At 34.7% G+C, this 14085-nt stretch overlaps 1 protein-coding gene across 1 annotated transcript in view; it reads left to right on the top strand.

Annotated features, from left to right (window-relative positions):
- Positions 1-14085, top strand: part of LOC150105325 (serine/threonine-protein kinase unc-51-like) — a 55380-nt gene that overhangs the window by 13957 nt on the left and 27338 nt on the right. The window contains exons 2-3 of the mRNA XM_090393929.1: positions 8283-8394; positions 11523-11566. Coding sequence (XP_090250055.1) covers positions 8283-8394; positions 11523-11566 — 156 coding nt within the window. The remainder of the gene's footprint in view (positions 1-8282; positions 8395-11522; positions 11567-14085) is intronic.

The following is a 14085-nucleotide window of genomic DNA, read 5'->3' on the forward strand; positions in this document are numbered from 1 at the left end:
GAGGAAATTTCCTTAGCAAAACGCTTGCTTCTGAGTGCGTACTTCTACTTTACAAATAAAGGAAGGAAAGGGAAGTTATTTATGCAATGGTCAGTAATATGGAATAGCTCAAAGTTTGTCTATTTATATATATATAAAAAAAAAAAAAAACTTTCTGTGTAAGTGATAAAAGAGTAGCTTATGCAAAGCCAGTAGGGTAGAAAAAGGAAAGGAAAGAAAAAAATCTATAAAATGTGTTATGTAGTATCCTGATCAGTATTGAAATTTACATGTTAGCACCATGACTTACAATTTTCATCGCAAACGAAGGGTTGAAGGTCACATAAATGCCAAATGAAGGAGGGTTTAAATCCCCAATCGTGCATGGGCCATATGGAATAGCAGTGAAGAAAATTTAGCGTACACTATTCAGCGAGGGTCACGTGAGTGATGTACTCTAATTCGTTTGACGAGTTATGGAGGTAGCAGTTATTTGCCGATAGGGGGAAGGATATAAAAGGGTTAGCAACACCCCCTTTAGCTCTTGAATTTTTTCATCGGTGTTCGTGCAGTTCCTAGAGCGGCGGTAGGAGGTCTCGTCTTCACTGGGCAGAAGCAGCAGCCTCGGCCAGCAAAAGTCCTAAGAGGAATCACCAGAGATGAGCGTATGCCTATATCTGGTGGATGAAGACTGGCAATTGTCAGATGAAAGGCTGAAACAAAGATTCATTCTCCTGATTATATGAAGGAAGAATCAACTTCCTACCTGGTCCGCATACAGCAGAAAGGGGTTAGTCATACCAGAGTGGTGCAAGCAGTTTGCATGGATCGAAGGAATACTTGCAGTATGAGCACCGACTAGTCTGAGCAGTGGGACACTCGTTTCAGCCGAAAATCGTCAGGGAACTACAACAATATACTGTGTGAAAGCCTTGGTGAACGGTATCGTTACAATTTCTTTATTCTTTTATGTGTATGGGTTTCTAACTTGTTATAGGAAGTGTCCAGAGACATTGGGGGACATGTGTTTCTGATGACGGGAAAGTTTCATGTTAGGACAATAGCACGCTAAGAAAAGGAATGCTTTGTATATCCTACAGAGAACTTTGTAAATGAATTACTGAACTGGCTAAGGCATTGTATAAAGTGAGAGAGAGAGAGAGAGAGAGAGTGAGTGTGTTAGTTGATATATCTTGATATATCCTGAAATAGTGGAAGAAAGTGTGCTATTGAATTTTGGGGAGTTTCTACAGTCTACACATAAGCAATTTTCCCAAAGGAGGAAAATTGCCTATGTGTAGACTGTAGAGACTTGCCACATGAGTAGGCCTATGTGCTAAAATTTAACTAATGATGATGTCTTGTATAATGAATGATTAGTGCGTAGTATCAATTTTATGAGTTGTAAATTATATTTGTGTTTTCTGCATGATAGAATCCGATGCACCATCTGCAAAAAGATTAGCATATGAACCTAAGCGGGAAACAAAGGGGTTAGAAGGTTTTAGGCCACAATTACCGTCCATAGAGTCGTTATTGTAGATCTCTGGAATCATCTCCAGATTAAGACTTCCCAACTTAATATAATTACCTTAGGTGGCACAGTAAAAAAATAAATATTCCTAAAGTTATAGGAGGTGTAATTCCACAGAAGTCTCCATGCAGAGGTACCACATGACTCTTTTGGAAAATTTTCTGAGTTCTAAATGTAAATGTTAGTGTAAAGAGAAAACAGGGACGCAACATAGAGGTGTGTTTTTCCTCTGGGCAATTTTTGCTGAGTCTATTACAGTATTTTTTGAGAAAATTGAATATCTCATGAAACCTAAATGTTTCCACTTCAAAAAGGTCTCGAAAACATTGTAGTAGTCCAGCATTTCTATAACCAGTTTCACGATAATTTTATATGTTACAGAATGCAGCTTTATCTTTGTAGCATGGCTACCTGAATTCTTTGAGCTATTTGTCTTGAAAGCCCATCTTGATAGTTTTTAGTTGATGATACAAAGGAACTCTTTTCTCCAGTGTCCCTTACCTTTGCCTTCAGTTTTGACTTCACAAACTAAAATGTGTAGTTTGCATTTCCTTTAATTTATTGTCCATAAAGAATGGCAAATTTTTATAAGTGATCCACAAAAATAATTGGAGAGACCAATAATAAAACTTATGAAATCAACAGAAAATGGTCAGCACCATCGATATGAATCCAGAATAACGGTTCAGAATAAAATATCATTAATGTGATCCGGTCCCTGATTCATCTTTGCAAGATAATTAAAAGCCTTTTCATTATGCATGTTCAAGAATATAATTATACTAAGCTAATTCATGTTGCAAATTTTAAAAATAAACTTATATTTATTTTAAAAATAAATGCTACTATATACAGTCGGGTCTCTTTTTATGCTGTAGATAAGTTCCACAGAAAACTGCATATAAAAAATCGCACAAAAAAGGCCTAAACTTACATTGAAAAATCAGGGATACGTTCCATAATTTTCTAAAACCGCATAAAACCGAAGCAAAATAAACCTAAAATCGCATAAAAAAAGTTTATGAAAATTCAGGAAAATAAGAATGCCTAAGTTTATTTTAAAGCTTTATTCATTTAATTTTATTGAAAAGTAACTTTTTTTTTAACATTTTGTCATCAGAATTATCATCACTATTAGACAATATTTGGCAACGTTTGCGAACTGGTGCAAAATCATTTCATCACCAGACAAGATAGTCAGCACATCAGATCTGTATGGTAAAGGCAATGGATCTTCATAAACAGAATTAGCTTCACTTTCGTTCTGTGCTGATTTTTTTCTTGTGACAATGTAATTGGTGATTAAACTTTGCGATGATGATTTCACTAATTTTTTATACAGCTCGCAATATCCAAACATACAGATCTTCAGCTCACGTTGGAATTTAAAGGCTCGTTCAGAATTTGTGTCATTAACAAGAAAATGATTTTGCAATTTATTGCACCTTCTTGAATTATATTTGCAGTGAGGGGGGACATGTTTTTCTTCTGCTTCATCGTTTTCTGGATCTTCGATGATATCTAAAGTTAATTGATATCCAATAATATCATCATCATCATTTAAGGCATTATTCACAGGCAATTTGTCTATATCGTTCTGGCTAAATGTATCAAAATCTTCTCCACCAATTTCATGTGCCAATGTAATGATTTCATCTTATAATGATAATGTTTGCATGGTTGCACTGTTTGCAATACATCCAGGCGAAGCTGCTTTCCAGCAAGCATTTAAAATTTGTGGTCTTATTTCAGTGATAGCAGATGCAATATGATTTAAGCAATCCAAAATAGAAATTTTTTTCAAAACGTCAGTTACTGTTAATGATTCATTTTTTAGTTTATATAATATAAATTTAAAAGGGTGCTTAAGGGTCAGAGCTGTATAACTAAGAGGAGACCTCCACATAGCCTTTAAAGGAATGCAGAGAACCGACCAGGGCTTCTGACCTAATGTCCAATCTTCACCTTCTCGTGGTGAACCCTGTTGGGTATCTACTTGAATACTGAACAAACGAGGATGGGCTGGCAATTTGGAATTTAGCCAACCAAATTTTATTCTTATTGGTTAAACCAAAATAAAAAATGATGGTACGACATGACAAAATTTCATGCCGGCTGGGGCGTCGCCCGGTTAAACAAGGCCCCCGTTGTTTTCGCCATGGAACCAGGGCGAACAGCGAAAAGTCAGCTACTGGAACAAATCTGAAAACAAACCCCAACTCAACATCACCAGAGTTAAAGATCGGTACTATCAACATAAGAAGCCTGAATGGCAAAGAAATGGAGCTAGCTGATGAATTAGATAAGTACCAGATCGACATAATAGGGGTGACTGAAACAAAAAAGACAAAAACTGGCGAGATCTTTCCGAGCAATAAATACAAAATGTTATATTCAGGCAATGACAATCAAGGAAAAGAAGGAGTAACCATAATATTCAACACAAAATACGAGGCTAATCTTCTTGAATGCCAGTCAGTCTCAAGTAGAGTGATGTGGGCAAATATGAGAATGGGGAACTGGACAATGAGACTTCTTTGTGCCTATGGTCCCACAGAAGGTTCTACTAAGGTAGAAGTGGAGGAATTTTTTGAGGCTTTAGAAAAAGCAACTGACACAATGAAAAAGGAGACGTTGGTCCTTGTTGGGGATCTAAATAGCAGAGTAGAAAATGATTGTCAGACATACAAAAATATTTTGGGAAAATTTGGAGAAAAGAGCAAAGCTAATAATAATGGCAAATATCTGTTGAATTTCTGCTCAGGACATGGACTGGTTATTACTAACACCATGTTCCAACATAAAAATGTGCACAAATTCATATGGAGAGAAGAGGCAAGGAATTAGAATAGTCTCATTGACTATGTTATTGTTGATAGTGATGTTTTCTCCCTGGTGCAGGACACCAGTGTACAGAGGATTTGAAATTGGAAGTGATCACTATTTAGTCTTGAGCAGGATAAAATCGAATTTCATATTGAAAAGAATAAGATGTAAGAAAGTTTTAAAGCGAATAAAAGTTGAACAGCTCTCAGATGTGAACTATAGCCTAAAATACACAAAGTTTATTGAAGAAAAAATGAAAGAGTTTGAGAACAGGAATCAAACCTTGGAGATTCAGTGGAAAACATTGATTGATTCTGCCAAAGAGGCATGTGGTGAGATTGTCTGCAAGGATAAAAAAATCAGAACTCCCTGGTGGACACAGGAAGTTAAAGAGGCAGTGAAGGAAAAGAAGAAAGCATATCAAAAGTTCCTGTCAAATAAGTCAGCTTGTGCTCTTAGAGAATTTGGACACAAATGCAAGAATGCTAAACACTGTGTAAAACTAGCTAAACTTTGCTAAGAATATAGAAAATAAATATCAAGAAGGTGGCAAAATATTCTGGAGGTTGTTGAAGAGCTTAGGAATGGAGGGAAGAGTGCTGTAAAAGGAGTTAGAGATGATAAAGGTGACATGAAAATGGGAGAAAATAATATCCTTGAAGTATGGAGTAATTACTTTGAAAAACTGCTAAATAAACCAAGCAGTGATGACAGCACAGTGGTAAAACACACTGACCATCTATGCAGTCAAGAATACATATCCATACTTCAAGTAGAAAAAGCCATCAAAGGCTTGAAATGTGGAAAGGCAGCAGGAGTAGATAATATTTGACCAGAAATGCTGAAGTATGGTGGTATAAGAATCTTAGTGGCTGCACTGCATAATTTAGAAAGATTGGACAGAGGGACGAATTCCCGATGATTGGAGTAGAGCTCTCATAGTACCCATATATAAAAAGGGAATTAAAACTGAATGTGAGAATTACAAAGGTATTTCCCTACTGAGTGTTCCTGGCAAGATGTATGCAAGTATACTTGAGAAACGGTTGAGAAGAAATGTGGAAGAAAAGCTTGGTGAAAAACAAGCTGGATTCAGGCCAAATAGAGGCTGTCAGGATCAGATCTTTACTTTACGACAAATAGTTGAGAAAGCATCGGAATATAACAAAGAGATGTATTTAAGTTTTGTCAATTTGGAAAAAAGCATATGACAAGGTGCCAAGAGAGAAGCTATTTAATACGCTACAGTTAAATGATGTCAATGGGGCATTATATCAAGCAATACTTAGTCTTTATTTGAGTTGTAAGTCAGCAGTTAGAATTGAAGGAAGTACAGGAAGATGGTTTAGTGTTAAATCTGGTGTGAGACAAGGATGTACATTATCCCTTCTGTTATTCATTATCTATATGAATCGCATTATGAATGAAAGTGGTATTAAACATGATATCAAAATTGGAGATGTTAATGTCAGCTCTTTGCTTTATGCGGATGATGTTATACTTCTAAATAAATCCGCTACAAGTCTGCAAGATTCTCTGACTAAATTGAATAGCTATTGTAATAGATATGGTATGAAGGTCAGCAATAAAAAGACAATGAAAAAAACTAGAATCGTTGAAAATGTCAATTGCATTGTGAACGGAGAACCTGTGGAACAAGTAAAACATTTCACCTACTTAATAACTAATATTTAAGGAATTGACAGCGTATACTGGAAATATAGATTAAATAAACTTTAATATACACTTTCCGATATTTCGGCGAACGTTACGTTGCCATCTTCTTGGGAACTTACTAAAAAGACACGTGCACACAAGTACTAATACAACAAATGAGACTGAGGCTAGGACGCTAGCGTTTTCCTAAAGTCCTGATGGTGCCCCCTGGCGGGCTATATTGGTAGTTCTTGGCCTTTGGGCTGAAGTTCTTTTGATAAAAGTTTCCCAAATTTGGGGCAGTTTGATGCATCCAAATTTGTTGAGGTTTGGCATGTTCCTAAGTTCAACAAATTTGGATGCATGAAACTGCCCCAAATTTGGGAAACTTTTATCAAAAGAACTTCAGCCCAAAGGCCAAGAACTACCAATATAGCCCACCAGGGGGCACAATCAGGACTTTAGGAAAACGCTAGCGTCCTAGCCTCAGTCTCATTTGTTGTATTAGTACTTGTGTGCACGTGTCTTTTTAGTAAGTTCCCAAGAAGATGGCAACGTAACGTTCGCCGAAATATCGGAAAGTGTATATTAAAGTTTATTTAATCTATATTTCCAGTATACGCTGTCAATTCCTTAAATATTAGTTATTATGTCTAACCAGCGTATAAGCCTCTCAACAAGAATAATTCACCTACTTAGGCATGATTTTTATTGAGGATGGTAAATTAAATATGGAAATAGACAACAGAATTAATAAAGCTGGTATTGTAGGAAGTCAATTGAATAAATTCATATGGAATAAGAGAGAAATTAGTCAGAACACCAAATTAGCTGTATATAAGACAGTGTTCAAACCAGTTTTAACTTATGAATCTGAGAGCTGGGTCAGAAGTAAAACACTTGACCAAAGACTAGAGACCGCAGATATGAGAGTCCTGAGAAAGATTAGAGGCGTGAACAGATGGCATCAATTATGCGTGCACCGCATAATTTCAAATCCGCATGAAAATATACCAGAGTGTACCTATTTAAGGGTTAAAGATGATGTTGGGTGAATTCATGGAAAATTAGTAGTTACAGTTGGCAATTAAAAAAAAATAAATTGTCTTATTACGTTAATTATTTTTTTAAGGGTATCTGATTTTTAAAAGAATGGTTATTACTTGCAAGTTATGCAAAATGAAATGTTGTTTGAAAATACTTGATCAACTCGATCAAAATTTAAGCAAGTACAAAGTAACATTCACTTTACTTTTATAACAGAGTGAGAGATAGTCTGGCCAACTTGATCAAAATTTAAGCAAGTACAAAGTAACATTCACTTTACTTTTATAACAGAGTGAGAGATAGTCTGGCCAACTTGATCAAAATTTAAGCAAGTACAAAGTAACATTCACTTTACTTTTATAACAGAGTGAGAGATAGTCTGGCCTGTTGTCAGATTGAAATTACTTCGCATTTGTGAAACATTAGCCAGGTATCTGAGTAAACTAATGAACTTCATGTAAACTAACTTTTAGCAGAAACAGTCTACAAATAAATTAACTTATTAAATTAATTACATAAGATACTGTTTCCTAGTTGAAAATGAACTTCGTTATATTCATTCGAGGCTGCCTGTGATCAGATAACTCTGGTGAGATGTTGTTTTAAAATGGAAAAATGTATAAATTATGTGAAGAAAATAAGGCAATATATTTTACATGCATTGAGAACAAAGGCTGAAAATGCACTCACTACTTATCTCTGATAATTTGCTCATGGCAAGTAGTTGAGTGAATTTCTGGAGTCCTCCTTCTAAGTGCTCTCATACTATGACAGAATCAAATATGTGTCTCTTCAGCCAGTTTCCCTTCCAGTGCATTATACTATGAAACCGCAAAGTGCAGCGAGTTAAATGAGATTTGACACTTGGTTTTGGAGGAGAAGGGAGGGATTGGTTGTTTGGTATAAATGAATGCTAGGATGGGAGAAGATAATAGATGTTCAGATTGATAATATTGTATATCAGAATGATTTTCAGACTGCTAATGTTTTTGTAGGTGTTCGATGATCTAATAATTGGTGAAATAGAAAATAATGGATGTTGGAACAAGATAATTCTATAATATGAATTTTTTTTCATAATGGTAGGTCAGACCTCATGTAACTCATAGTTTATACAATCTGCATAGACTTATTTCATTTGAGCATTAATGTATTAGTGATTTTTGTTTCATATTTTGTTATTTATTGAGAACTTTTTTTGATATTTCATTTAAAGGAATATTTCTGTTTAATGTTACAGAGTAAATGGACTAACAAGCAAAGAGTGCTAGTATTTTCTTCTCGTGGTATCACTTTCCGTGAAAGACATTTAATGTTGAACCTGAGGATGCTACTTCCTCATTCCAAACCAGGTATCTTGACTTTTTATATTCATTTTAAGAATTCTTTTCTGATTATTTTAAAGTTTAAATAATACACTTGTTTCTTTGCTTGTTTCTTTAAGTCTTATCCTGATTTCATTCACCTGATCTTGGAAGGAGTTTTTTTTGTTTTTTTTTTTACTTCCCTCACGATATTCTTGTCTATAATCATTAACAACATAGCAAAGTATACAATCGAGTATGGTAATGATGCCACTTGTTTATTTAATGGAAACATGACTTTCATTTGTGAATTCCACAGAAGCAACTGCGTATTTACACACACACCCACGCACGCACGCATGGCACTTTCTTATCATGTTTTGTGTGATATGTAAAATTAAATAGCTTGCTTTTTTTCTCCATGGATGGAAAATGCTTCTGTTCTACAGTTGGTTTTTTTGGTAATAAAAATCAGAGGAAAGAGAATTAATATCACTGGAAATTGTACACTGATTACAGAACACAAAGGATTGGCAGGAACCAAACATAACGAACACAAAAGGACACATGAAAAGTACAGACGCAATAGTAATAGGAGACATGAAAATAAAATAGAAGAGTCAATTATAAAAATAAAAGTGCAGAATTAATGTTTAAATTTTGAAATGTTACATTAGCTTAATATCACTTAAAATCTTTATAACTAAATGTATGCAGGCTACACCGACATTTAAATTCTAAAAATTAAAGCATGGTTGTTTATAGTGACTATGCTTTTGGGTAGTCACTATAAACACTGGGAATAAAAAAAAATGTGTTTTTTTGTTGAGGTTTTGTGTTTCATGAGGGTTGCTGTTCAGCTAGAAAGCATATGTTCATGTGACTGAGTCTTCATAAAGACCTGATTGTAATACAAGTTAGTGAAATCATTCTCTCTCTCTCTCTCTCTCTCTGTGTGTGTGTGTGTGTGTGTGTGTGTGTGTGTGTGTGTGTGTGTGTGTGTGTGTGTGTGTGTGTGTGTGTGTGTGTGTGTGTGATCATAAAAATCATATGGACACAGAAGAAATAAAAGGATTGCAATATGTTTGTCTTTCATCCTCCCCAAAGCCGTCATTTTCAATCAGTGCACCTTACATGTGTAAGACCTGGAATTTAATGATGTGTTTACAATTTGTAAACATAACATATGGTTTGCAAATTGTAATGGCCTAGAGATAAGATTATTTCCAATTTGACATAACCAAGAACAGGTGTGCAGGACATGAGCTACATCATTCATTCAAAATTGAAATGGACTAGACACTTGATTTAACACAATATTGCCTAAATTATAAATAGAATGATCATAACTTATTTTAATGATATTACAACACCAAACAAAAACTAAATTATAAAAGTGTTTATTAACTGGCTAATATTTTGCTGGATTTCAAACCAGCATTTTCAGGGAAAAAACGTGCTACAATGAATAAGTGAAACAATTCAAATTGTAATGGACAAAAGATCTCCTACGTCCTATTTCGGCATCCTCTAATGTTGTATAAAAGAAGTATTGAGTAGGAGCAGCCTACTCAACTGTAATTCTGGGAGAATGCTTCATAGCCATTGCTGACTCTGACTGCTGTTTACGTCTGCCTGGGAGAACAAAAAGTACATCCACTACTGTTATTATGGCAGCAAGTCAGGATTGGAAGACCATACTTTGCAAACCCCATCACACAGGATTAGATGGAAGAAACCCATGTGCTATATAGAAGTTGTTAGAGGGTACCAAATTATTATTATACAGGTATCTCCATTGAGTCAGAAGACTCATCATGAGAGATCCACTTATTCACACACTAGCCATCATTCACATAATACTTATCATACTTCTCCTTAAACTCATCCGCAACCCATTCCACCCATTCACTACCCTCCAAGCAATAAACTTAGTCCTAACTCGCACTAACCACTCTTATACAACTTTCACTGATGACTCCTTGTTTTTATAATTCTTGCCATGTGCAGGAAAAGTCTGAAGTGTTAATTCTTATAAAACTTATTTTAATAACTTAAATGCTGCTGTCATGTCACTTCTTTTTCATCTATCAGCTAATACTGTTATAGGGAGCATTCTGCAGACCTGCCACAACTTGTCACTTGCCTCTGGCCTTATAATGCTTTAATAAGGCCACATCTGGACTACTGTGAACAGATCTGGACTCCCAGATTCCATTCACAGTAGTCCAGATGTGGCCTTATTAAAGCATTATATAGGAGAACAATAACCTCTCTATCCCTGCTTGTTAGTGTGTTTTTCAACAACCACATAATCTGATGTGATGTTTTGGTTACCTTTGTGATATACCCTATTAAACTCTTCATCTCCTTGTTCACAATCACACCCAAGTTCCTAGCCTCATCAATTTCCTGCTGTTCAGTTCCATCAATATAGTACACAGCTTCTGATCTCTTCCCAAAGTGCATCACCTTACACTTGGCCACATTCAACACTCAGCCACTTATACTGTCCATACTGCTAGTCTGTTTAAGTCTTCCTGCAGGATATTCTGCATCATCTTCGTTTACTATTCCTCTTCTCAGTTGAGCATCATGAGCAAACAACTGAATATTTCTTGTCAAATCATTTCCTATATCATTGATATACAAAATGTAACTTGTTTTGCTCTGAAGATGCAGGTTTGAAATCCAATGAAATATTAGCCAATTAATAAACATAATTTAATTTTGTTTGTTGCTGTGATATTGTTCAAATTAAAGTTATGAATAACATTCTATAACTAATCCTGTTAATTAGATATAAATAGAATGGAGTGGAGACCTACAGATTATAGTAAACAAATGGGAAGATCAAAGAATGGATAGCAGGAGGAAATTATTAGGATTGATGGAATGCAATGGTGGCTGAAAAAAAGTTGAAAGCATAATGAAATGGAGGAAATTAGGGAAGACATTATTCCAATAATGAATTGATCTAATTTGAACAAGTAGTAGTAGCAGCTGTTGTCAGTTTTATGCAAGTTAAAATGTTATCTTTCAAAAACTAGGTAGCATTCAGAAAGGTTTTTAATTAAGCCTCAAAAGGGCCCTTTTTTTTTTTTTTTCAAATTTATTATTCTCTAACAGTTGATTTATTACTCAAATATTTATGTAAGTTATATTTTGATTTTTAGAATGCAAAATGGAAAAGAAGGATTCACTATTTGCAATAAATGAAGTAAGTATAAAAATTGTTAATTTACAGGCAGATTGATTGTTTTATATATAAACTGCAGTGACATGAAATTATTCTAATTATTTTTGTTGTAATTAAGTAAAAGTTTCAATTTGTTATGTTTAGTATTTTCTTGATTCGCTTATTTATTCTTAGAGTGAATGTACTCTTTAGATTCCTTAATCTAAAGTAAAGTAGAGGTAGGGGGAGGGCACTCTACTCTACAAAACCTCACATGGGATCCCACTACCACCATCATGAGCATATAATGCCATGTACTACCCACTACCATCACTAGTATTTTTTGTCTGTAAATTGCATGTCTTCAAGGCTATTTTTCTGTATACAGGATGAAAAACTCGAGTTTCTGGAAGAAGAAACCTTGCCACCTCTGTATGAGATTGTCTAACTCAACTTCAATTGAAAAAACCCATATAAAGATAACTCTAATCAAAATGAGAATCGAACTTAGGCCTTTTCCAATCAGAGGGCACAATGTGCCATCATTCTTCCAGTTGTGCTGTGGAGTCACTTAATAATGATGTGATTGATGATGGTTGGAGTATCACAGCTAATACTTTATTTAAATACTTGAAGTAGCAAAGCTTCAGTCTCCTGGTCCAGGAGACTGAATGTCTTTGTCTTCTCCTTTTCTTATCCTTAAGCAGGATTTGAGGAACTTTAATTATTGCCTTCAGCTGCAGGTTATTTAGCTAGCTTCATATATAAGTGACAGGGATATATGGCTGGATTTCTAGTGTTGTGTGACTGATGTCTTTTGATGATATGGTGAACATGCTATGGAGATCAACTGTTCTTTCCATTTGAGAGCATAGGTGAAGGTGAATAATGAAAAACAAATAATGCTTTAACACATCTTATTACCTCTATTATTTTATCGTTTGTTACAAGGGCATCATCAGAGTATAATAAAGAATAGTAAAAATCAACTTATAAAAATAACAAACACCACAGAGCATGCATTTACTGCTTCAGTCAATTAAAGCTGTATGAAAGAGATTAATGCAGTTCGAAAGAACAGTGTGTAGTCATAATTATCTAATACAAGGATTATGTTATAAAAAAATTGTAGAAATAAAATGATGTAACTGCTATGGGCAATTTATCTCCTGCATTAACAGACGCAGCACCATATTCCCACAATTTTGCCTTTAGCTTCACTTTGTAAATGATATATTTGCATGATGGTCACATCACACTCAGAGATGAAATTATTCCCTTGTACTGCCATATCAAGTTCATGATCAAACAAGAATTAAACCAATTGCTTTTCCTTCATGGATACTTGAATAACTTCTACTTGCACTCCCACTAGTTCCATTAAATTTTCTGTCTAATGGAAGCCTAATATGGCTGGTACATCCAGCCAAATGAATGGTGAACTGACAGATAATTCCTCTTCCGTTTTCTCAGAAATGCAACACAAAAAATTAAATTTCTTCTCTCTCTCTTTTTTTTTTTTTCTTGAAATTCCTTTGTTATCCTTGAGCACATACATACACAAAACAATTAATTTCTTCCATGTTTAAAGAATTTAATCATCATCTTGCTGGCTTTATTGTCTGAGCAGCTACTGTATCTGCTCTCCAACTCACCATGCTGCAAGTTCGAATCCTGCCATGTGAATGAATGTTTGCAGTCATCCTGCAGTGGCTTGAAAAAGTTTCACATTTGGTAATCTAGAGCAGAATTTCTATACAGGGTAAAAAAAATTAATAAAAAATAGAAAAAAAATTTCCGTAGTCCACACAGAATCCAATGTATACCTGATAGATTTACAACCTATTGTGATTGGAATCACATTAATGAAAAAGTTTGTTGCCCAATGTATTTTAAAGGAACTGCCCATTGCTGTGGGAAAAAAGAACAGATTATAGTTCATTCTGCTATCTGTATTTTAACATGACTTCCTTTGAAAGTAAACGCATCTGTTAACTTAGAAAAACTGTTTGCTTCTCTGTTAATGGCCTATTTTTTATCAAAAATTGGTCTTTTCCACCTTTCTGAGTTAAAAAATGTACTTTCTTTCCTTTACATAATATATATATATATATATTATTTTTATTATTTTTCCCCAAAACTTCTAACTCCTAGAACATGCTCTATTCTAATCAGCCTGTTTTTTTTTTTTTTATCCTGTCATACCTTATTACCTGTTCAGAAGTACATCATTTTTGCATAAGTGCAGTGCTGCTTGGTGCTGTGAAACATATGGTGGTGAAAATTAAAGCAAAAATTGTTTGTTGTAAATAAGTGTACAGCTCTTTAATTGCAAGAACTTGTTAGAGTTAATATTTTCTTTTCTCATGACATCTAGAATTAAAATTAAATATATAGGGTGTTTCAATAAGAATATCCCGATTTGAAAATTGTATATCTCTGCAACCATGAACAACAAATAAATGTGACTTGTACCATTTGAACGGCCTTGGCCCAGAGTTTGATATGATGACCGCTAGATGCCACTATTAGCACCCAAATAGCCGCTATACTGAGCTAAT

Source organism: Typopeltis vanoorti, chromosome 6, assembly GCF_054136105.1.
Source record: "Typopeltis vanoorti isolate ZY-2024b chromosome 6, IOZ_Tvanoo_1.0, whole genome shotgun sequence".
Classification (NCBI taxonomy): domain Eukaryota; kingdom Metazoa; phylum Arthropoda; class Arachnida; order Uropygi; family Thelyphonidae; genus Typopeltis; species Typopeltis vanoorti.